The sequence below is a fragment of the Trematomus bernacchii genome, unplaced genomic scaffold (genome assembly GCF_902827165.1).
Source record: "Trematomus bernacchii unplaced genomic scaffold, fTreBer1.1, whole genome shotgun sequence".
In the NCBI taxonomy this organism is placed as follows: domain Eukaryota; kingdom Metazoa; phylum Chordata; class Actinopteri; order Perciformes; family Nototheniidae; genus Trematomus; species Trematomus bernacchii.
Genome location: NW_022988050.1, coordinates 8,533,881 through 8,558,520, shown reverse-complemented (window position 1 = coordinate 8,558,520; position 24,640 = coordinate 8,533,881). Strand labels below are relative to the sequence as shown.

At 40.5% G+C, this 24,640-nt stretch overlaps 1 protein-coding gene across 1 annotated transcript in view; it reads left to right on the top strand.

Moving 5' to 3' along the window:
- Window positions 1-8,893: 8,893 nt before the first annotated feature.
- The window catches only part of LOC117474015 (A disintegrin and metalloproteinase with thrombospondin motifs 14), a 46,708-nt gene continuing 30,961 nt past the window's right edge, over window positions 8,894-24,640 (top strand). The window contains 3 exon segments of the mRNA XM_034120006.1: window positions 8,894-8,972; window positions 9,401-9,825; window positions 22,207-22,363. Coding sequence (XP_033975897.1) covers window positions 8,894-8,972; window positions 9,401-9,825; window positions 22,207-22,363 — 661 coding nt within the window.

Here is a 24,640-nt window from a genome sequence, read left to right as displayed (position 1 = left end):
TTTAACAGCCTTTGCCTGTTTTTGTTATCATTTTATTATTGGCCTTATGGAAGAGTGGATGGATTTTCTGACCATGGATATATTGCACAAAACTGTCCACTATGCAATGTTTCATTGAAGTTTCCGATACAGCAACGGAGCCAAATAATTGTCTCTTCCCTCCTTGGCTTCCTGTCTTTTTCCTCCTTATCTCGGCATCATCTTTTGCTCTAGATACGCACTGCTAAGAACCCGCTCGTATATCCGGGCGGCCTCTTTGTTTTATGTCAGCGCCAGCCTCAGAGATCAGACCAGGTTATGAGCATCAGGCAGCACGCATTTACACTAAACAGATGATTCATTGTTGGGCTGAAATCTTAACATATTCCATATACAGTAATAAAGAGCTTAGGCAGATCAAAAGACTAATCTGAGATACCTTTTGATGTGGACAGGTAGGGTCTTAATTAAAAAAAGAAATATGGTCAACCTCACAAGAATGGAGGGCTGTGTTGGGATTAAAAGCCACCGGACGGCACATCAGTGAAGCTCACTTGGCTTTGCTGGCCTGCTTTGAAAGGCTGATATCCCAGATCACTTCCCGTCTTGTAAGTGCATAGCAGGCTTATCTTTGGGAGCACGGAAGTTGTTAGGATTTTATCACACCACAGCCTATCCTGGATTATTGTAAATGGAAACCAAGTGGTCAGGATTGAAACGCTTCTTTTTATAGTGTGTTACACTTGTTTCCTTTCCACATCATCTCAGTTTATGGGGCTGCTTTATCCTTCTTTGTTAGGTGTCTGGGAGATTTATTAGATAAATGCTCGGCAACACACACTTTTATACAGCACAGTGTCTGTTTCTCTACCAACAGACAAATTGGTTAAAACAACATTGGGATATGGAGAGGGGCTATTCAGTTGCAGCATGTGGCCAACTTGACTCCGGGTCAAGATAAGCTCAGGACATGAGGACCATGCTTGGATGATATAGCGGCCCCTCGCCTTTGAAATGCTTTCCAGACTCATTGAGATACTCCCCAATGTGAAACTTAAGCTAGCGGTTCTGAAGGATCCCGAGATTACGCTGGACAAAGAGTGGCATTGAGAGGTGAGCAGCGAGAGGGGATGTAATGAACTTCATGTTAAAAGCTTCCCTCTGGAGATGAGAGAGCTGCTCAGGAGAGGAGGCATGGTGCCGGTGTGAGGGGTGCATGTGTGCACCGCCGTCCTCTTTGATTGTTCTTGTGTGGATAAAGGCAGCATTACAAACACCTCGGAGACTCATACATGCTCTCCGGGATTAAACATTATTAGCAAGACGGTGAAAAATCTTTAAAGGGATGTTCTTAAATCTAATATACATCCCTAGGCCTCAATCGGCTGTGGGCAATAATAGGCAATTCCTGATAGGCCAGGTATTACACACCCGACTGAGCAAGATAATGAAAAGGCTCAACTAGCAGGATAGAAAATACTGATTGAATCGATAGAGCTTTTAAATGCTTTTTTTTTTTCTTTTTACCTCCTCCAATAAGAGGAAAAATATATCCCATCAAATATTCCTATTTAGAGGCCCTTGTGTGAAGAAAACGTGATTACTTATTTTGTATGAGCTGAAGCTGATGAAGATAGCAGAGGCCTAATGCAGAGCCACCAATGAGTGAGTCATAAAAGTAGCAATGCCTGAAATCTGGTTGTAAATAGGGGTTTGTGTCTAGACATTGTGACGGACAACCATGATGATGGCATGCTGTAGCAGGTGTCACAGATTGTTACCATGGAAACATCACTATTTTGGTGGTTGACCTTGAGGTCTTATAAATAGGTCTGTATTTATTTTTGCCTAGCTTGCATTCCATTAACCTAAGGCCCATGGTCTCTGGCTATTTGAACAGCATTATTGAGGAAAAAAAGGAATACTCGAAAACTTGTAACTTCCTAAAGACCTCTGACTTAACTTGAACTTGCTCTGACAGACATTAGATTTGCCTTGGACTTGGACCCTCAAAAACCAACCCCGAGTCAGACTTATGACCACCCAGTTGTATACTATATCTATTTAAGGTAAAAAAAAAGTGAATAACAACCTTGTATTGTACATCAAATCTATAAATCAATTTAAGTGGTAATTGTGTTCAATCAACACTGGTCACAGGGTTCTGACAGATATTGTCAAAAATATCTCCCCTGCAAAACCTGGTAGCCAACTGTTGGATAAGTCTTAATTTTTGTATGAATTACAACATTTAATTTTACCAAATGGTGATAATGGCTAAAATGTGTTAAAGGAGTGAGTGAAAAGTAAAAAAAGGATAACTTTTTTTGCTATAACATCTGTCTTGAACTCCAAAATCCAGGGTGAATATAATTTACATTTTGTGGATCAAGTTGAGGCCTAAGGCTTTATGTTGTATATAAATGACCACATGGTGGCGATACTGCTGTGGGCCTACAACAATATATATTTAATTGTTTATTAGCCTAAAAAGGCCACATTTACGAACAACTGGAGTAGTTAGTATGAATATCTCATATGATCGACAGCTCGGCTACTAAATGGACTGTGTGCTGTTTCCAATTCAAGAATCAAAGTCCTAAAACTATTAACATCTACAAGACACAGCCACACGTAAGTATGATTTGCCTTAAGTTTTATTGTATTTAAAATTATAAATATAAATACAGCAAGTAAGCTCAACACTGTAATAAATATGTGTGCAAAACTAAAATCATAAACTTCCACAACAGCAAAGCACTTAATTTAGACTAGCGATTAGCGTGATGCTAACGTAACATCAACATAGTTATTAAGGTGGTCAGTCAATTAGCGTTATGGCGTTTTTCATGATTTTTATTTAGCAGAAAAACGGTAAAACTTTAGAGGATAATGTAGGCTACGTAAATAACTGTTGTTACTCCGTTTTCACGTTTGTGTAATTGAAAGTTAGCTCGTTTCTCTACTTCCTGGTGCAGAGGAAAACTACGGTAGCCGAAAAGTTCCAAAAAATAAATCTATATAATTGAAATGCTGTGAATGTGGCTTTTTTGGACCCTTTTGCGTGGTTGGCAGGGGTACAAATGGTAATAGATTGGTAAGGGCTATCTTCACAACTTACATTTTAAAGGTTTATCAGAAAGATGGGTGTTTCAAATGTAAAATTCAGCCATCCACTTTAAATATATATCAATGTCTAAAATCAAGAAAGCCGTCTTTCCGTCAAAATGAAGGATGTATCTTTTAAGGACTATAACATCAGTTGGCTATAAACTATAGGTGGGGGATATCGACATATTAACACAGGCAAAATTTGACCTAAAGAAAAACACATTGCTGAGAACATATCCTCTTTAAGGTCCCATGTCATGGCCATTTCTACTGATCATAATTCCATTGTTGAGGTTTACTAGAATAGATTTACATTGTTCAATGTGCCAAAATGACATTGGTTTCTCATACAGCATCTCTGTATAGTATGTGTATTCACTCTCTGTCCTAAACGGCTTGTTGGAGCTCCTGCCCCCCCCCCCCCCCCCCCCCCTCCCTATGAGCCCACTGTGCTCTGATTGGTCAGCTCGCCCACTCTGTTCTGATGAGTCCACTACCGTTACAGCGGAACATCAGTGATTATGTGTTACAATGGCGTTAGCAACCAGAAAAGGACACCAGTAATGACAAACAGATGAGAATGCTGCGTGGGGTCTGGGTGCCGTGTTGGCGGGACGTTGCGTGGCTCGCTGCTGTGAGGAGGGGACAGTGTGAGCTGTATTACTGGTGTCGTTTCCTGTTTGCTGCTTGGGGTCAGCGAGACAGCGAGACATTGCGAAACTCAGCCTGAACTCAGCCTGAGCACCATGGACGCGGGAAGGAGGGGTGTTGAGCGGGCTGCAGCACCCCCATCTGCGAGGCTCCACTAGCACCCCCAAACGCGGGGCACCTACAGTGTAAGCGCGCCACAGTTTCGCCCCTGCGAGGCTCCACTAGCACCCCCCCCAGCGCGTCACAGTTTCGCCGCCGAAAGAGTGTGTGTGTGAGGAGCTCCATGGATCCCGGAAGAAAAAAATGGGAAAAGAAAAATCTCTAACGAGGTGTTCTGGGGCAGCATAGACTGTGTTTCTGTTTCTGTGTTAGAGTTTTACTCGCTACAGGGTGTACTTTGAGGGTCTGTGACTTTGCAGACCGTTTACATGCAGAAAAAGCTACATAACACACAAGGGGACGGGTAATAACCAGAAAAGCATGACATGGGACCTTTAAAGGTGACGTTATTATGTCATATAGATGAGAGTAACATCTACGTCACTTCCGGGCAAAAATTACGGCCCTGCCCACTTTTGGGGGAAAACAACGCTGTCATTTGAATGGCGGTCAATACAAATTCTGAAGTTTTTGCCAATCCGATCAAATTTTTTTGAAAACCGTGGATTTTTGTATCTTCAAAGAGCTCGATTACGATGGCCAGTCAGGCAAACAATTACATTCAATCTTTGGAAATCGACAATCGGTCTTGATATATGGTTAAATTAAAATCAGTAGGCGAGGCTGTAATTTCTCCAGCTGTTACTCTCATGAGCGAGGCGGAACATAATAGTTTTATCATGCCAAAAAGCTGCTGTGTCGTTTATTGCACCTCAAACATTAAAAATAATCAAGAGTTCAGTGTTTCTGTACTTCCTCTAAGAAGAAAGGACAGTAAAAGAAGAGCTCTATGTCTTCAGGCTCGATCGCCATTCAAATGACAGCGTTGTTTCCCCCAAAAGTGGGCGGGGCCGTAAAGTGACGTAGATGTTACTCATCTATGAAAATCGATAGCCTACTGCTATATTTAACCATATATCGAGCCCGATCGTCGATTTCTAATGGCTTAATGCAATTGTTTGCCTGTCTGGCCATTGGAATCGGGCTCTTTGAAGATCCAAAAATCTCCGGTTTTCTTAAATTTCTGATCGGATTGGCAAAAACTTCAGAATTTGTATTGACCACTTTTGGGGGAAAACAACGCTGTCAGTTGAACAGCGGTTCAACTGACAGCGTTGTTTTCCCCCAAAAGTGGGCGGAGCTGTAATTTTTGCCCGGAAGTGACGCATTTGTTACTCTCATCTATTGAGCTGAGCAGTTAAATTCTAACAGTCCGACTTTTGGGGTAAATATGATTTCTTGCTTTCTTGAAAAGATAATGCATAGGCCTATGTCTGTCCATTAAAGTTAAAGACAAGAGACAGTTAACTTTGATTAATTTAAACCAAATACTGGAAGCAGGCGGAAATAGGTTTAACTGGACGTCTGGCTCAACAATCAATTTGACTTTAATAAAGGAGACGGCTGTTTGTTTCCCGTTTCAAACTTTCAAACAGTCAACATCGTTGTTGTTCTTAAATGCATGAACACAATCGTACCCAAGTCTTAACCACATGTTTATTATTGTAACTATAGTGACAAAGGTCCCCTTACTTTGAAAACTGATTTTAATCTTGAAACCATAATCTTCCCCTAAATCATAACCGAACCTTAATCATAGCGTCATCACATCTCATGTGTTTATTTTCCATCAGTGATTTGTTACAGTTTTAAAAGGCACAGAGAAATTATGATTTCCTATCAAACAGGAGTCAGATGTTTTATATTTTATGCTAGGGTATAGTCAAAGCCAGTATATTGTCTTTAGTAACATCTATCTCTTTGCAGGAAAGTTGCATTACCCCAAATAAATATTAAAAACTATAGTGTTTGTGATATGAGAAAACAAACAGACATCTTTGGTGGACGTGAAAAAACAAAAATAAAGAGACACATTACAGTGCTGTTGCAGCTGCATTTACAGTAAAGGCTCCCACACTCATTACAGTAATCATATTTCTAAGGAAGGTCAAGTGAGTCAAAATCCCTCCATTACCACGGGGTGGAGGACGATAATAACAACTTCTTCAAGTCGCTGGTTCTTAAGTTGGCAGACGTTTCTCTCTTCCTTCAAGCTGCCGGGCAGACTTGCAGCTGCTTTGCATCTCCCTGCATCTCGAGAGATGAACAGTCACATATTTTCTCAGCACGCTGGCATGGCTAGACCGCATTACAGCACACACTGAGGCTTCCACAACTCCATACACACTTCTTTAACTTCTCCCCATTGCTGGAAACAGGAGGGAAGAAACTTTTTTTTTCTGCCGCTCTACCCTCAAAGACTGGCCCAACTACTGTATAGCAGATTAAAAAGTGTCAGTTTGATTCAGACGAGTACAGTTTAAAGTATAGTTTGAAGTGTCTGTGGAGTAAGGAATGGAAAATAATGGATGCTAAGGGTTTATAGTTAAATAAATCACATTTCTGTAGAGGACTGGCTGTCTCAAGTGGATATTGTTCAGCTAAGTTAAAGTACTCAACAGTTGGGTTGTTTCTAAGAGTGTATTCAAGTTTTTCTTTTACACTCCTGTTGTGAGGAACAAAAAGTTCTAATGCGAGCACTGTAGTAGAAAATTGTTCTTGTGTGTGGATGTAACCACAGCCTGTGAGTGAAGCGATTCATTTTTTAAAGGGAAAAAAATACTTATAATTGAATACTAGATGCCATATTGTGGAATGTCGCCCTGGCATTTTAGACACAAACGAAACAAAAACAACAAAAAACACTCCAAACAGTTTGCATGGAAAAATAGCATAAAACTTCTTACAAGGCCGTTAATGGTTTCCATCTCTTAATGCTGTGGTTAGTTTCCATGGCTTATTAATGCACAACTCTGGACCAGCATCCAATCCTCTCATTGCGGCCCTGGGGGGATCATGACTGCATAAAAACCCACACCTGCTCTACATTGACCATCCTGGGAGCATGGAGCTAATTAGCCACAGAATTAGAGTATGGCGCTGCATGGGGGAGGTCGCGCAAATCAACAGAGCCCAGACACAGTCGAGGAACTGTGGAAGCAAAAGAATGTCCAGTCTAGACACCTTTTCCCTAAAAAAAAGAAGTACCTTAAAGTCAAAACTAATTTCAACCCAACCCCCTTCTCTTCCTCTGAGAAGGATTCCAGAGTTGTTGGTTCAGTCTCTGCGTGGTCATGTCTAACAAAGTCTGGACTCCAGCAGGGTGAGCCGAGGCCAAAAAAAAAAGTCCTGGTTGCTTGAGTAGTCATCCAAAGTTTTAACAGGCTGTCATTCCTCTGATGAAATCTTCTGGAGAGTTTTCACACCTTTTCAAACTCTAATGATGGTGTTGGATGTGTTCCCTTTCTGCAAATGGAACATATGCTCACAGTGACATCTGCAGGATTAGCCCAGATTATGAATATTTGAGATGAAAACTGCATAATGTCATTAATTAGGATCATGCAAGGCTTGCTTTTGTTTATACTAGACTATTCAATCGACATAGAACATGATTAGTTTGTAAAAATCATATTACCTTACCTTTGAAAGCACTTAATTTGGCTGTAAATGGATGGGTTGGACTTTTTTCATGTCTATGTTCAAATAAATATTTACGTTGCACAGTGTTTTGGTAGATTTAAATTGTCCTCCAGTCAACACTGGCTCATATAAAAAGTAAAAGCAGTGTAGGTGATCGTTCCAAGTCTTTAGTGTACATTTCTCTCTTGATGTATTAACATTCACTAAGCTGCAGTTGACAGTACATTAAGTGACACAAAAAAGGCAGTTTACTGAAAAAAAGACTTTGAAAACTCCCTTCACCTCCAAAGGCATTGTCTAAATGGCTTGGCTTCAAATATTATAGTCTATAATAGCACAAAACGAATACAAGGAATAATAACAGCTACCAATAACTGTTTCATTGCACTTATGAGCATTATTTTAAGATACACTTGGGAAACAAAAATTCATTTGATCTCCTGTTTCTTCTTTAATATAGATTTTTTTTAAGTAATGTTCTTAATATTTAATATTTGGGGATTTTGTCAAGTAAATTACATATCCCTTTGAGGTTTTTGACTGGGTTGTTGTTAGGTGTTATCAAGTATGCATATCTGTGATTCTCAACATGTGTCTAATTCCCGTCTTCAAACCAACACGAGATAATAATTTATTTGATTTTTCTCCAAACAAGTCAAAGTCACGTGCATTGGAACGCTTTGACCTCTGTCATTCCTGATTTATTGCAGCGTTATCACTGACGTGTTTGTGGCCTCATGTAAACATATATGAGTTATAACCATGCATCTGGCATACATTTCACCCGTTTTAAGAGGGACTTTTTGTAAGATATTAGCTGTGGAGGTGGACAGGATGATATAACGTCTCCAGTTACTTTTCGTTTCTTTTTTTTTTGAGCTGACAAAAAATCGCTTGGCTGAATATGTGGTTGTCTGGTGGAGAGAAGGCGCTCCCACTGTTGGCTGGTATGGCTTCAAGTTGAGCAGTGGAGAGTCCCGCAGCCGAACGATTGGTGCGTAATGGTGCACGACTGGACGGCAGATGTTTCACCACCGGGACACTCTGTCTCTGCACACTTTATCTGAACTCTTCCGACTTTTTTTTCTCAGCGTAGGCGTGCGTTAACTTGCACTCCTGCCTTTTAAAAAAGTTATCTGGGGAAGGAAAGGGACGGAGACGGGTTGGAAAAAAAAGTGGGCTACCTCTTCAAACCGTCCTGGTTTTTACCGGGGAGAGTTGTCGTCATCAGCACCCCAGATATCCCCCCTTAACTCCCTAAATGGATGGGACAGTCTTGGTCTATGCAGTTCAGCACAGGCCAAAAGATTGGAAACAACTTTTGAGTATCCGTCAGTTTGGCGTCTAGAGGGAAACGCTCAGAAATGCCCGGCTGCTTCGCTGCAGCTCAACTCTGAGGACCTCTCCTGCATTTGCGCTTTTTGTTCACAAGGAAGGACTTTGCTCAAAGTTTACAACAGAAAGGAAAACTCAGCGCTGAAGTGGCAGCTTTCACACTATAGCCCTCGCTATGGATTGTACGTATTTATTGATGTGCTTTTCACTCTGTCAACTATTTTTGGATCATATTTTCGCTGCAGAAACACATGGTGAGTTATCCACTTACTTTTTTTGCAATCTGTATCAATAATCTGTGCTCTCAAAAGTCTAAATGTGGAGGGGCAATTATCTAAAATGATGGCCTAATTCCATTAATAGGTCCACATAATAAATCTGACAGCCTAACTGTTATGGATGAAGTCAATGCAGTGTGTTGAACTGCTTGACTCCCCTTTTTGTCTGCAGAATTATTACTCATAGCCTTCTACTTCAGTGTTTTAACAAACATCATTTCATTGTACAGCTTTTAAATGCTTAATATAAAAATAAGCATGTAATAATGTGTAGTTCTGGCCTCTGTAATTTAATGTGCCTTTTTAGTCATTCAGCCAACTTTAACTTATAGTCTTTTTTTTCCATAAGAGCTTGCCATAGGTCTGTGAATGTGATTCTCACTTGACACTATCTGTCCCATCAGAAAAACTCTCTGGAAAGTTAAGTGAATATGGTCTTATCGTGCCATTCAGCACAGACTCCCAGGGCCGGTACATTTCTCACGTGGTCTCTGCTGGAAGTGGAAGTAATGGTGATGGTGATGCTGATGCTGATGCCGCCTCAGCCTTCAGCAGCAGCAGCAGGAGGGTGGCCCGCAGTGCCCCCGAGATGCCCCCGGTCACCCCCGCCTCCACGCAGCACTTGTTTTTCAATGTCACTGTGTTTGGAAAAGAACTGCACCTCCGCCTGAGGGCCAACAGGAGGCTGGTGGCCCCGGGGGCTTTTGTGGAATGGCATGAGGACTTTGTGGAAAAGGCCAAGGAACGTATCCACAGGGACTGTGTTTTCACTGGAGACGTCAGCGACATGCCGGAGGCCTCTGTGGCTATCAGCAACTGTGACGGACTGGTAAGTCAATGCATACTTGAAATATTAGTCTGATTGAGAGAGACGTAGCTGGGAGAAAATATGCTTTCCCTTCTTTTGCAGTATCACTTAGAATTTGGAATATGTGCACCACATCTTCATATAAAACATTCTTTAAAAGAATTTCTTTTAATCTACCTTTCTTTGAAGGAACAAACATTTACACCTGTTATGGCTTAAGAGGGACTCCATGATTGTAGTTTGGTGTTTTAATGAGAGACTACTCAAACTCAAAGCCCTGCAGCATCATTTATGTTGTCATCAGTATGCACAGTTTCTTTCAAACACTTGTATTCTTCCCAAAATATTTCTCTGTACACCAGCAAGCATATGTGGCAGTTTGCGTGTCCAGATCCTGCTCCATTGCTTAGGAGTTCCTCAGGCAGCAGATGATTGGGCTAGAATCGAGCCGGTCTAACTGATGAAAGAGCAGAAGACAAACGCTTAAAAACTTGCAAGCTTGAAAGGTTGTTGATGAGACAGGAGCAGTAGGGTTGGGATATTGAATACAATGGATATAGAATCCGAGAAGTAAATCTGAATCCTTTCATTTTTCTTTCTCTACGAGACAAATAGCCGAGCACATATATTTGCCAATGCATAGCATGTTGCAAGACTACAAAACGGTTCCATTTAGGTTTTGTAAGTGCAAGAAGCCGCCAAACAAACATTGAGATTAATAACAATATTATCCATCATTTGGAGTTTCTGGCCTACTTACTAATATTAGCCCAATAGTCAGATGCTTTTTAGCTCTGTTTTTGGTCTCCACAAACTCCTGAGAAGAAAAATTGCTCTATTTTGATTAAGAGCTATTTTTACTGAAGCTAGCTGTGGGTGTTTGAAGCCTGACAACTGCTGCAGCTCCATCTGACAATGGTGTTAATGAGATCAGCAAGAGAGCCACAACCATAAAGTTGCCAGCTTTTAAACCTAAGCTATGAGAAAAATATGCTAGAGTGCTCTGTAAAGCAAAGAGGAACGACAGTCAAGTGATACTTTTCTGCAGGTTAATCACAATGAGCAACCTCTTTCAAATTACACATAGAAATTTCACCCAAGTTATTATTGAATTATTGACCAGAGAAGCTTTAAGGGTCTTTAAAGTTGTTGTTGGTTTTGTAGGGGGTTTGCCTTTAGTGATACAGTAGTAGCAGAAGTCAAGAAAGTGGGAAAAGGAAGGACAGGGTAACATGAATTAAAGGAAGGTGGGACGGTTTGGAAACTTTGCTAAGGGTTATTTAGGGCTATTAACATAAATGAGCTAGAACAGATCTCTGAAGAGCTTGGAGTTTAGTATTTTGTTGACCTGTATACCAAATGGCTTTTGAGGCTCTTTATTTAGGCCAAATTGAAATCAATTCCAAATTATTTGACACAATTCCAGCTCACTTCGTCTTCCAGAGCATTGCATGTCCCCACCATACCCACCAATCTATGTATTTGTCACCTTTTGTGCTCACTGTCGCTGATGGGACAGAGCAGAGCCATTTGGAGGTGAGCCGAGCCGCTAATGGATGTTTGCAGTCGAGCAAATTAGAGTGAATTTTCAAACCCTGCACTTGACATTTGAAGTGGCAGGTTGACCGAAGCAAGGCTACTCCTAAGCTTTTCTGAGTCAGCTCTCTTTATGTTTCTGACAGAAATGACAAGTTTGGAATGGGGTTGACGATAACCCTCTGACCCTGGAGCTTTTGTACATGAGAAAGAAACACTTTGAGTTAGAAGTCCTTTTCTAAGTTATCACACACTCTGACACCTCAAGGCAAAAAAACCTATGTATTTGAATGAAGTCTATTGTTTGCAAATAGAGTTTCCACAAGCCAACAATTTCATGCTTTTTGATGCATTTGGAACGACAGCCAAGCGTTTGATGTGGCATCAGCACAACACAATGAAAACAATAGACCTCTCAACACTTGTACTGTGTTTCGACATTGCTGTATTTTCTCGCCCTCATACAGTAATTTCAGTGTCAACACAACAACCCATGCTGAAGCTGAGATTAACTAGATAAAAAACTTTGTCACAAAGTCATTTCTTTCTTTCTAAATGTAATGACAGTGGGTGGTGTACAATGTTGTGCCGTGTTCTGTAATTACAATGTGAATTCTTGAAAGGCAACTGTTTGTTTATTGAAAGGCGACAGTATGTGACCTTCCAGGAATCAAGGCAAGAATGCTGCACAAGGCGTTATTACAGGAATTCCAGCAACAGTCTTGTGTTAGATATTGCTAGATCTAAAAAAAAAAAAAAACTTTTATCTTGTCAAAAGTTCAGATGTATCCGCTTAATGCACCTTATAAATGGAAGTGCCTGTCAAACCAAAGAAAAATGGATGCCTTTTAGTCAGCCAAACCTGTCATTCAAGGTATTTAAACCTAAAATAAATCAACAGTGATACACTTTCATTGTGAAGTATTTGTATACTCACACAGCCAACTGCTATCAAACAATTTTCTTGAGTTTTCTGAAAACAGTAGAACATGGTAATGTTTGCCTTCTCTAAATACATACGATTTGATGTGAACAGCATGGTGTGAGGTTCAAGGCTGGCAATACAATTGTTTTATCTCTAACATCTTTTAACTGTACTTGTAATACAATCAGCATACAGAAACTGCAGTGTCATAATTCAGATTTTTAGAAATACCAAGAGGAGGGTCTTTATGCAGGTCATAAGATGAATGATCGATGAAAGAAATTCATAACATGCACATTTTATTGTTATGGATATATGATTTCAGAATTGGAAGAGATCAGGTTAAAAATACCATACATATTTACCTACAAAAATAGTTTTGGCTGACGTGAAGCCTCCTTTATCCGGATTTCGGGCAATAAAGGCAACAAAGACAATATCAATGCAAGGAGACAGTCGATCAATGACCAGCAAATAATCAAAGAATGTAAATGTAAATCCCAGATAACATATAAGGCCCTTTTCTTCACTGTTAACTTAGCATATTGTACATCTGGGACAAATGTGGAAACAGCATCATGATACAGTTCAAGGGTCTCAAAACATTTGGACTACAGACCAAAGTCTGAGATCCTTTTCTATACATTTGTAGATAAGATAAGGTATGTTCTTCCTCTGAAGCACATGTTATCTGGTATTTCTGGAGTTTTGCTCCCTCATGGCCCTCAGTGTGTTGTGTCTCGTATAGTTTGATTGGATTTTATCTTATTATTTTCTGTAAATTAAATATTTTCCAATTAATATTGGTGAAATTGAGGTCTGAGTTTCTATTCAGTTTGTCAGTAATTGTGCCTTTTCAGATGTCAATTGTCAAAGCTTTTAGAATCAGGACATGTCAGCCTTCATGTGTGGGATAGCAGCAGTAATACATAGACAGATACTGCATTTGGAAAAATATGTTTTTTTTTTTTGTGATTTGGCTTTAGAATGAATAGTCTCCATGCATCAAAACAACATAAACATGTCTGTGCTTGCAGGCGTGTTCTGGAGGCATTTGGAGATGAACAGAGTTTGCGGTGCCTGCTTGATGTCGAGAGACTTGAAGGAGTTTGATGAAAGAAGTGGTTTGGAAGGAGAAAGAGCATGCAGTGAGGTCACCACATACGGGCCAAATCGCTTAGATAAACTGTGCCTAGACCTTTACGTGCCAACAGCAATTCATCTTTAAAATGTTTGATGTGTTTCCTTAAAGAGAACACACGCATGATGTATTGAAAAAGATGCATATCACATTTGCCTTGACATTTTTTTTGCATTCCTGGAAACAAAGTGCTCAGGGTTGAAGAACACACAAGCAGTCACAATGCCTAACCCTGCAATTTTAGCAACTATTTCAATACTTAAATTCTTCTTATATGACATGATAAGGTTTGTTATCAGTGTGTGCTCTAATCTGTGGACATTCTCACCAATGTGCCAGGAGGTGCAAGATTGATGGCATTCCAAGCACATGACAGATAAGACAGTCATACAGTAAAGCTGCAAATTCATCTGATATCGTCTGGACTTATTTAGCCTCACAGCATTACCAGACTGTCAGCTGAGTTTGCAGATAAAGTGAATGAAAAATAACTCCAAAACAAAACACTTTCAGATGTACTCTCATACAGTTTGTGTTTGATTGAGCAACAAGTCAGCGTCTGCGCTATCTTCCCCTCCGACTGTAACTCCAGTTAGATCGCAACAGCTGTGCGCGCCAGGCGAGCATGAACTATTGTTGTGTAGCGATGAGTGATGGCTATGATTATACCGGTGCTGCTCATGTGTTGGGTATTAGCGCAGATGACGGGCTGATTGAATTACATGTGTGATGGAAACACGAGTGCCGGATGACCGCAGTCGGAAGAGCGCTATTTCTGTGTCCATCAGTTAAAAAGAGAGAGAGACACCTAGCAACAGTCAGCAGGCTTACTTTTTTCGGGGTGGTGGTGGGGCAGTTTTCCATCCAATTGGAGACGGAAAGTGCTTTCATAAATTGTTCTATTCATGCATGTTTGCAGAATTTCTGGTCCCAGTCCAGTATTCCAGTATCCTCTGGTGTTCCAGTTCTCCGCTGGCACCAAGGTAAAGGCACTAAATTAGGAGCTCCATCAGTGGAAGCCCAACGACTCAACCAGTTATGTGATTTATTTCCTCTAAGTCCAATCCCTATTTGTAGCAGTTACCGCATGTCTGTCTGAACATGTGTTAGTGTGTGTGCTTATTGAAATACATACTGTGATACAGGATACCTGCAAATACCCACACACACATCACAAATACCAACAACGAGAAGCACACTATCTTTACTGCTACTACAACAACTACTTTTACTGTCTTGTTCAAGGACGATGACATAATGGAATGGTTAATTTATTGTTCATTATTTGGACTACTTTTTTTTAAAGCTTAAAATGTCAGGAGAATTTATTATTTGAATGTTGTTAATCTTGTTTTGGTCTCTTTTTTTTAAATAATGGTGTTGTAAGCCTGTTGGAGGCTGGGAAAAATGTTATTTATGTGTGACACAATGACAACCTTCATTACTTCCACTACATTTACTACTGCTGCTACTTCTACCAATACTACTACTAATTGATGCAAGAAAGAAAGGGAGAATTTCCAGGAAGACTGAAATAGCTCAAGCATTTATTTTTCTTAAGGTTTTCTTTGTCTCTCACTCACTGAGGAGGACGAGGTGCAAGGCCAGCCCGAAACTTAGTGACAGCCAAAAAGAAAAAGGTGTTAAAATGTGTAAAAATATGGGAGATTGAGATCTGACTATGTATTATATGACCACTACTTCTAGACATTATTACTAGTACTTCTACTACTCCTGCTTTACGGCTACAACTGTTCATTCTTCTTCTAGTACTACTACCACTTCTTCTAGTGTCATTGTACTTCTACTAATGCTACAACAACCTCTTCTTGTAATAATAATACACCCATTGCTGCTGCTACACTGCCTCCCTCCTCCCATTCCTCCCCCTAATCCCTCTCCTCATAATAATAATAATAATAACATTAATTTTCCTTTTAAACAGACTAGCTTTTCTTTGAAAACCAATTAACCGCTAACGGCAGCCATGTAATTTTCGACTTCTTTCAAGTAATTCAATGGAATGGCAAAATTATTATATTTTTCTAATCTTTGATATTAGTCTCATGCAGATGAGTGACGATAATTATAAGCCAAATTATCTCTTCATAATCCTTGCCGTGATCACCAGCTATGCTTGCCCTTTGTGGCCTTGCACAGTGAGATGTGAAAGCTGATGAAAAGGAACCAAGTAGTAATCCTCTGCTCCCGCAAGCTGTCTCATACGATTATTTCAAACCCGCGACTCTGTGTCCAGCACCACTCAGTATTGATTACCTCCTGGTTTACTGATCCTCCTGGCTATAACACAGCATCACCATAACTCCGGCTATTTTATGCATATTGGATTAAGGTCAGATTTCGCATTGATTTTGTGACTTCAATTTGTACAGATAACCATGACGTTAGCATTCATACCTGGATCTCAATGCATGAAAGTGGATTACCTGTACTCTCTCCCTCTCTGTGTCTCACTTTGGGATCAACAAAGAGCGTGCCTGGAACCGAAATTACATGTTACTGAACAATGTGCCACAAATTACAGGTTAAGCTCCTGGAATGACGGCTGGACTTTGATTTCCTTGCACGTTGCAGCTCAAGCAGGGCCTGAGGGACTTGTTCCATTTATATATTGTGTTTGTCGTTAATGCACCTTACGGGGTATCTGCGTTAAATCAAACCAATTTAACGCTAGCAGTGCGTTTATGACTGCGTTTTTCTAGTGATGGCTTTAAAACAAAAAAACTCTTATAAGGATGAATCTTATTGACCTTGTATTTGCCGGCAAAAAATGCATGAGATTGAAGGGCAGTGTGCACACTACAGTAGATATTGAGAAGAAACATTAAGAGCATTACGTCAAGAAGGCACAAACTAAAGTCTAAAGAGGCACTTCAATATTTCTGAAGTGGAGGTGCTTCTGCAGGAAGTGAGCAGCAAACAAGCAGATGGAAATATCACATTGTGGGAGTAAGCCGAGGGCGCAGAATAAGACCTACAGTACTTTGGGCCTATAAATAGCTGGATCAATCACAAATTATTGGCTGGCATGGTTCCCACTTGTGCTTTTGAGTGTATGAGCAATCTGTTGCAGAAACCACAGTGTAGATGACAGAAGACCTGCATTGGTAAAACATGTTGACTCACACCTCTGAGACGCCTTCAATATTACTATAGGCTGAAAGAAACAAGCCTGGCTAAACACAGGTTGTTAGGCAGTATTCAGTTAGAAATGAACACCTGTGACACTACTCAGGCCTTTATGACGGTAGTACAAACTAGGTTTTTTAGATTGAAAATAAATCGTAGGTTGGTTTGTTTTATTCATTGTAAATGTTCTTTTTTCAACTACTCTGTGTTCGCTCATCTGAAACCTTTGTCTTTGTCTGTAAGCATATTCATACCAGCACATTTCTTTTAAATAGACACATTAACAGCGGCAACTTTTTTTCACACGGCACAGCTTTCGCCTCATTTGTTACTTGCCTCAGTGTGCATGCTGCTCTGAGCAGGTGTCAGACTCCAACTGCTATTTTGCACAGCTGAAAGAAGTCTCTCTGAAATTACATCTTCAAAGATGCTCTTACTGATGTGTACAATTTAGTGCCCCGGTGAGCTTAAGAGTTAGCTTTATTTGCTTTTTGTGCGTTGTCAGTCAAATTGCAGGATACTTCACTGCCTCAAGTTTTTTTTAGGGACATTTTTTCTCCACCGAAGTTGCAAATCTTCTAATAATCCCAGGTGTCTCACATCACATGGAGCAACCGGATGACGTATGCATCACTTCACTTATTTTTTCCAAGAAAAGCTAATCATTCTGTATGTGTGCATCACAGCGTGCAATCTGAAACACAAAATTAAATGTTTTGTGATGGGTGATTAGGAGTTATTTTTTGCACATTGGTAGCACTGAATCCCAAAAATGTTTTTTAATTAGTTCCGTGTGATGTGAAGGGAGATTTCGGCTTTGACTTTTGTTATTTATGACTCAAAGCACCGGTGAGGCCTAGACGCAGGATGTAATCTGACAAAGACAAAGTGCAGTGTTAATGACCGATCAACTTGCATTACATCCCAAAAAATACAGATATGTTTATGTACATGCCTTCTGCTGCCATGGTTACTTTTGCTTCCCTGGGTTTCGCCTTCACACATAGGCTTGCTAAACTGACTGATTGGTTGAATGACTTGTGAATATCCCTAATAGCAGAATCCAGAGTTACTGTTCCCTTAACGCTGTCTTGTGTTGTCTTTATAAATCAATACCTGTTTGTAACCCTGCTGAGGGCTGAAAATACCCCAATTGCAAAGTTTTAAGATGAATATTCTATTTAAAACTAAAGATGCTATTCTTATTTATATAAGAATAGTTTAGAGTGATAAGAAACTCAGAAAAGAGGCCAGTTTTCAGATTTCCGAATCCTTTCCATATCTTAATTTCCAGTGGAATGAAGCCACAAAGACATTAACTGAAAATCCAATCGTTTTTCGTCCCCTTGTAACTTCTGACAGCAAACCTACACCCTCTCAGAGCCCAGCCTTCAGCATGCAGTGTACACATGTTTACATTTGGTTCCTCTGTAGGCCCTTCCAGATGCTGCTGCTCTCTCCCCTCACAGACCCGGCTTCTCTTTCCACCCTCTGCTGAAATAAGAGACCACAGAGGAAGTATTCGAGCATGTCTTACTTGGCATTTCCTGGTCAGGGGCTGGACAGATTCTTTCACTCCTCTTTGCCCTCACTGTCAAATGTCCAAACTTAAAGAGTTCACAGCGTTGGGGTTGTTAGTGCCGAGCAACAGCATGCCGAGGATTTTCAAGGGTGTTTTTTTTTTAGACACAATGTTCTATTTACTGCACTGTATTTAGATTTCTTTTTGCAGCTGTAAATACACACACTGTTGCCAAAGTCTTGTTGGTGTGCCTGCTGTATGAGTATAATGATAGGCTGCATAGATTTATCTTTTTCTTAGGAATATCTGAAATAAAATAAACTGCACTGTGCAGTGTACTCAGGAAGAACAGTTTACTTATAAAGCTTAAAGTGGACCTATCATGCTATATTTGAATAATATATTGTAGGGCCATACCTATAAAACATGTCTGTGAAGTATTTTTTTCAAAATACCAAACAGATCATGCATTTTAGCCATGCCTCGTTTCGCTCTATTTGCTCTTTTCCAGCCCTGTTTTTGCAAGGGCTGATTCTGTGAGAAGTTTTCTTCGCTGCTTTTGTGGCAGACTACAGCGCCACTTACAGGCCTGGCATATGTACTACAGCGTCTCCAGCGCTTTCGAGCGGCAATGGCCGTGGCCGTGGCCCAACCCCCCATTCCCCTGATAGGTGGAGAGTTGCCCATATTGGCGGAGCTCCCCGTTTCTGACGTCAGAACAATTTCAAATCTGTATCAGCTCCGTTGCAGCCCCGTTTTTAGAGATTTGGGTATGGAGGAAAAGAGAGAGGGTTGTGTTTTCTGACACTTGGTGGGTTCCCTGCCACACCGGGGACACATATTCATGTATAAAAGACGTACAAAAGTGCATTTTGCATGATAGGTCCCCTTTAATGGAAACAACATTGGAAACAGAGAGAAGAAATATGTCAGCTATTTATTTGTTCATTAGAGAATGTAACAGAGTGTATGCCTTGCCTTGGTCACACTTGGGATGTTTGCTCTTGCCTAATTAACAATTATAAACTGTAACTTTAAAATGTTTTGTATTTATTTATTTTTCTATCGGACTAAGCTCTTGGTAGAGTGTGCAGGAAACATGAGGGAACAATGTTCTCTGGACGGATGTTAACATATTTTGTTGCACAATTTGAGCAGGGATAGTCTCTATCCCTTCATGACCCAAAGGCGAAATGAAGACACATAATGGATCGAAGTAAAAGCTCTTTACAAAATTGTCCGATATTAAATCCACATAAAGGCTTTAAAAATGAGCCAAGATTGTTTTTGGTTAACTCTCATCGTGGTTGAATGTGTGATATTTCAACAACACGGCAAAGAGGGCCGTCTTTTAGCATCCCACTCGCACTCTCACGTATGTAAGCAAGTTTTGTGTACAAGCATGAAACCTTGCAGCTTTTTCTGTCCACAAAAGCTGATACTTACACATCCAGCATGTTAAGGAGCCACATTATGATTCATGTGGAGTCCTGTCTCTGGCCACCTGAAGAGCGAAAGTCCAGTAATCACCCTTTTGTACCTGTTTTTGTCCTCAGCTGCTATATGCTTGACTATGTTCGCTAAATATTTAGTTTAGTGATGAGCAGGTAGGCACAGGGGATCTAAACACTAAAAAGCATTTTCAGCATACGACACAAGCGGCGGAGTAAGCAGTATTAGTGAACTTAAAGAGTAATGTTGCATGCCTGAAAGCTAAACAATAACTTAAAGGAGAGGTGTCATGGCCATTTCCACTGATCATAATTCAGTCTACTAAAATAGATTTATACTGTGCATTTTTCCAAACACACATTGGTTTCTCATACAGCATCTCTGTAAACTACGTGTATTCACTGAATTTCACTCTCTGCCTTTAACGGCTCGTTGTAGCTCCCAAAGCTCCAGCCCCCACCCTCCCTGTGAGCACAGTGTGCTCTGATTGGTCGGGACGTTGTGAATCGCGCTGAGCTCGGTGGAGGTGTTGTTTCCTTGTTTAGGATACATAGCGAAACACAGCCAAACTCATCCTGAGCACACACAAACTCACATCCGAAGTAAAAACAATAAGTGTGGCTTGATATTGAGTAAGAAAAAGGTTGATAAACGCTGTGAGAATGGGTCTGCAGAGAGAATCCCAACTGTCTGTTATCAGCCTGCAGCCAGGGAGGAGAAATCAGCTGAGCTGCCTGCTCCCTGCACACAGGTGTGTGTGTGAGGAAGTCCGTGGATTGGTCAATTTGGACTAATCAGCGGGGGCTTAACGTAACGGCTCTGCGGACGTAACGTAACGGCTCCACGGATTGGTCCATTTCGTTCCGGGTACGGCTTGACATCATGCCGTCCCGGAAGAATCAAATGGACAATGACGTATCTCCAACGAGGCGTTTTGGGGAGGTATTTTCTGTGTTAGAGTTTTACTCGCTATAGGGTGTACTTTGAGGGTTTTGTCTCTGCACACCGTTTACATGCATAAAAACCTTCATAACACACAAGGGGACGGGTAATAACCGGAAAAGCATGACACCTCTCCTTTAAACCAACTTTAACAGCAAATCACAGCAGTGTGGCTGGCTGCCATGCATTGTCTATGGAAAGCTGTGTCGGCCACTCTGAGCACAACAAACTGCAGCCGTTAAGCAACATCTGGGTAATCAAAATACCTGGATAGTTTTACTTTTAGCAGCAAATTATGGCCATAGAACACATGCAGCCAATCAGTAAATAAAGTACTGAGCATGTGGCATATTGACAGAAGGAACCATGAATTTCCCACCGCCTGAAACACATGAACACACCTCCCAGCGGCCAACATTTTTTATATTGGAAAGCTGCAGTTTGGTGCTGCTAATACAGGTGATAATTCTCCGTAGGTCCATTACTATAAGCAACCCCTTCCACATTGCAATTTGATACATTGCTATTTAAATATATATGGCTGCCATCTCTTTTTTTGGGTAGGGGACAGTGTTCAAAATAAGTGATTCTCAGTAAAATGTCAGCCATTAGGTGACTTGCAAACTAGCGGATGAGGTAATCAACGTCAACAAATTTGATTATTGGAATTTGTATAGACAGAAATAACTGTGAGAGAAAGGGAATGATGTGTATATGTATGGCTCTTCAAAGGTTGTGTTTACATTCAAAGCAGAGCTGGATGATGACTTCCCTCTGAGTCCATTTCAATATTTATCTTCAGTTCAGTCACAGGTATACAACAAAGAGGATGTTTACTTTATGGAAATGAGTGCATCCAAATGTTTGCCTTCTCTTAAAGTGTTCTGACCATGCCACTTAACACAGAGCTTTATCACGTAGGCTCAGATACTGTAAAGGAGGATACAGGGAAAGCTTGTGCAGTTTATGAAAAAAAGCATCCTGCAAAGAAATCACTTTTTTCTTATCCCTTTGTCACATGGGATTTAAAGTGTCAAAGCATGTGGTGTCATTACAGCATAACTACTGTCCTTTTGTGAATCAACTGTAAATGTCAAGTCATGACAACTTTCCGTCTGAATGAAAGAGCAGGGCATTCTCCTCTAGCAGCCATTTATTAATGACATTCAACAAGCAGCCGGGGAGAAGTCCACCACAGAAGACGCAGGCATGACTCTTTTATCCCAACCCATAATTCGGTGCTAATAAAAGAATGTTGAGCTTTGAATAAGGACCCTATGTACATTGTCCTGGCTGTATACTTACATTTGAATGGAAACAGAAAGATCACGGTTGCTGTCTGTTGGGAGTTGAAAGAAGAGTTGTAAGAAATTGCACATCAGGCCAGTTGAGAGGAAGATAGCACTTAAAATAAATTGTAAAACTTGAATGCAGAGTTTGAATTCTTTGAACAGATTGTTGTCGGAGCTCCAGCTGAGCTTTGAATTATTTGAACAAACAAACAACATAAAGTAGATGGGAATGTACAGCAGAATGGAGATATTGCCACTCAAAATCTTTGCAAAGCTCTCGTTGGTGGAGGGCCCCAAATTGTGTCTACCTGCGTCATTGCCCATATCCAGCCCTTCTCAAAATCTTTGAATTGATCAGACACACTGTAATTACTGGCTCCAGGGAAATTACCGTCCGTTTGAAGAAAGAAGGGAGCACTAATTTGAAAACCTCTTTTTCCAGGCAGGTCTGATCCGGACTGATAATGGGGAGTTTTTCATCGAGCCCCTCGAGAAAGGCCAACAGGACGTGGAAGTGAAGGGGCGGGTCCACGTGGTTTACCGCAGGTCCGCCATCAAGCGGGAGACGGGCCCTCGGAGGGAGGACCTTCACAATGAAGGTAGGCGAGGGGAAGGGGCCTGACGTCAGTGGAAACAGAAAGCACTGTGTGCGCCTGTGTGTGATTTGACTGTCTGGGAGCATGTGGGTGTGCACGTGTGAGTAGGTGCACACGTGTAAGCACAGCGGAGGCTCACTGTTGATTTGGTTGCACACCGGAGAATAGAATAAAACACCATTCTTTTAAGTGGTTTACCTGCATTTCAAGCCCCAGTGGTTTTAGCCCATTCAATAACAGCTAACTTTGAATGTGTTTCTTACCTGCTGATTCAGGCAGCCATTGGTTTTAGTTCATTTCCATATGATATGAAATTCTATTAGCATAATCCTCAAACCAACTTAGTGAAAATCAAGTATTTGAAATGTAGCAATGATACCCAAACTTAAACTATCCTTGCTTCTTTACTTTGCCTTCCTTTTTTGATGCATTATGTTTTCTGGGTTGTCTGACCGTACAGACATCCGTGTCTAATTCTTGGAAACACGGTATCTAAATAACACCTGCAAGACATTTTCTTCAAGTTTGGCATAAACATCCATCCTTGGACAAATCCCTTGAATGTGGTGGTCAAAGGTCACTGTGACCTCACAGCATACATTTATGGCCATAACTCACAAACCATTATGCTAATTTTAACAATTTCCCACAAAGTAAAGGACCCAATTCAAAATATATGCTTGTGTAGCTTCATGTGTGCTAGTTTCATAAACAGGCAAACGATTGGTAACACCATCACCATAACAACCAGGTAAAGGGTCAAACAATTAGTATTAGCTTTAACAAAAACATAGTTAATCTCACAACAGTTTAGCACTAACCCTTATAATGACAACAACAAATGTCAAATTGAAAAGAAAAAAGGTATTCTGGTGCCTGCTGATTTATTTATCTTCTGAAGTTAAGTAAATGAAAGCCAGTGTGTAAAATTGCACTTTAATCAGAAAAGCAAGATCACATTATTTGCATTTACAGGAAGTTGCAAACTGATTTGGTCACTTAACCCAACTGTTGGTACTGTCCTTAAACTCTGCAGCTTTTAAACTCCTATGACTGCTCTGTATTTATTAGGCAGATGTAGTGTTCCTAAAACCAGCTGGTAAAGTGAGGAATTCTGGGCTCCAGTGGTAGTAGTGGGGACAGGGGAGGATGGGGGAGCCAATGAGAGAGACCCAACCCGATTCCATCATGAATTCCTTTTCTATTCCTTCCTTTGTACAACAATAGCTTGAGCATCTGGAGGATAAGTCTCACTCACTGATTCATTCCGTCTCCCAGTGTCTTTTCATTTTCCTCTTTGAGCTCAATTTTAAACAAGTCACTCTTTCACATTTTTCTAAACCTAATTCTACCACTCCCGTGAAATGCTTTTCATTATAACTTTATAGACTGCATTATTCTATAAATGTATGAATTTGCATATAAAAGTTGCTGCCATTTTAACCTTTTCCATGACAGCTTCTGTACCTGCGCAAAGCACTTTCAGTCGCCAGCCATCTCTGCCCACTGTTATTAATGGCTGCTGTTTGTAGCATTTTTGGAACAAATTCTCACTGTTATGAAATCTATTTTTACACATGTGTTATTTGTCAGATTCTTGTCCCGCTTAGAAAGCCAATGTCTCAAGTGAGCTCTCATTTTATTTGTTCTCTCTCCATGCTAAATGGTGTGGTATTACTTACCTTAACAGCTCTGGAAATAATTATTTTGTTTAAAGCTTTTAAAAAACAGTTTTTCAGTTGTTGATCTCTTCTACAACTGGTATAAATGTGTTGCTCTTTCATTTGCATGTATCTGTTCACCTTTTAGTTATTTAGAATAAATTGCTTCTGAAAATACTTGCATAAGATAATGTTTCATGACTCTATTTGCATCTGGCAGGCTTGAACTACAAATGTCTTTTACAATATTATAATAATGTATAGCTTCAAGCAACATCACAACCCTTTAAGATTCATGAGCCAAGTTCACTGGGTCGACACATTATTGAAATTTTGAATAAAAATTCAGAGTGTTACCGAGGAATGTAACAGTTTGATTATTGTTTGCCAAGAGGCCATCCAAATTGAGAATTTCTACATAATATTGCTTCAGAGATGTGGCTTTTTTAATGAATATCTTCCAAAGAAAATTCTATTTATAGCCCCTATGGTGTGTTTCTCTCACAGCTGGACGCTGTCTACCATGGGGCTCTGAGGTTCATAACAAACTGTAAACCCCTCACACACCATTGCACGCTGTACTCTTTAGTCAACTGGACATCATTATCAATGCGCAGAT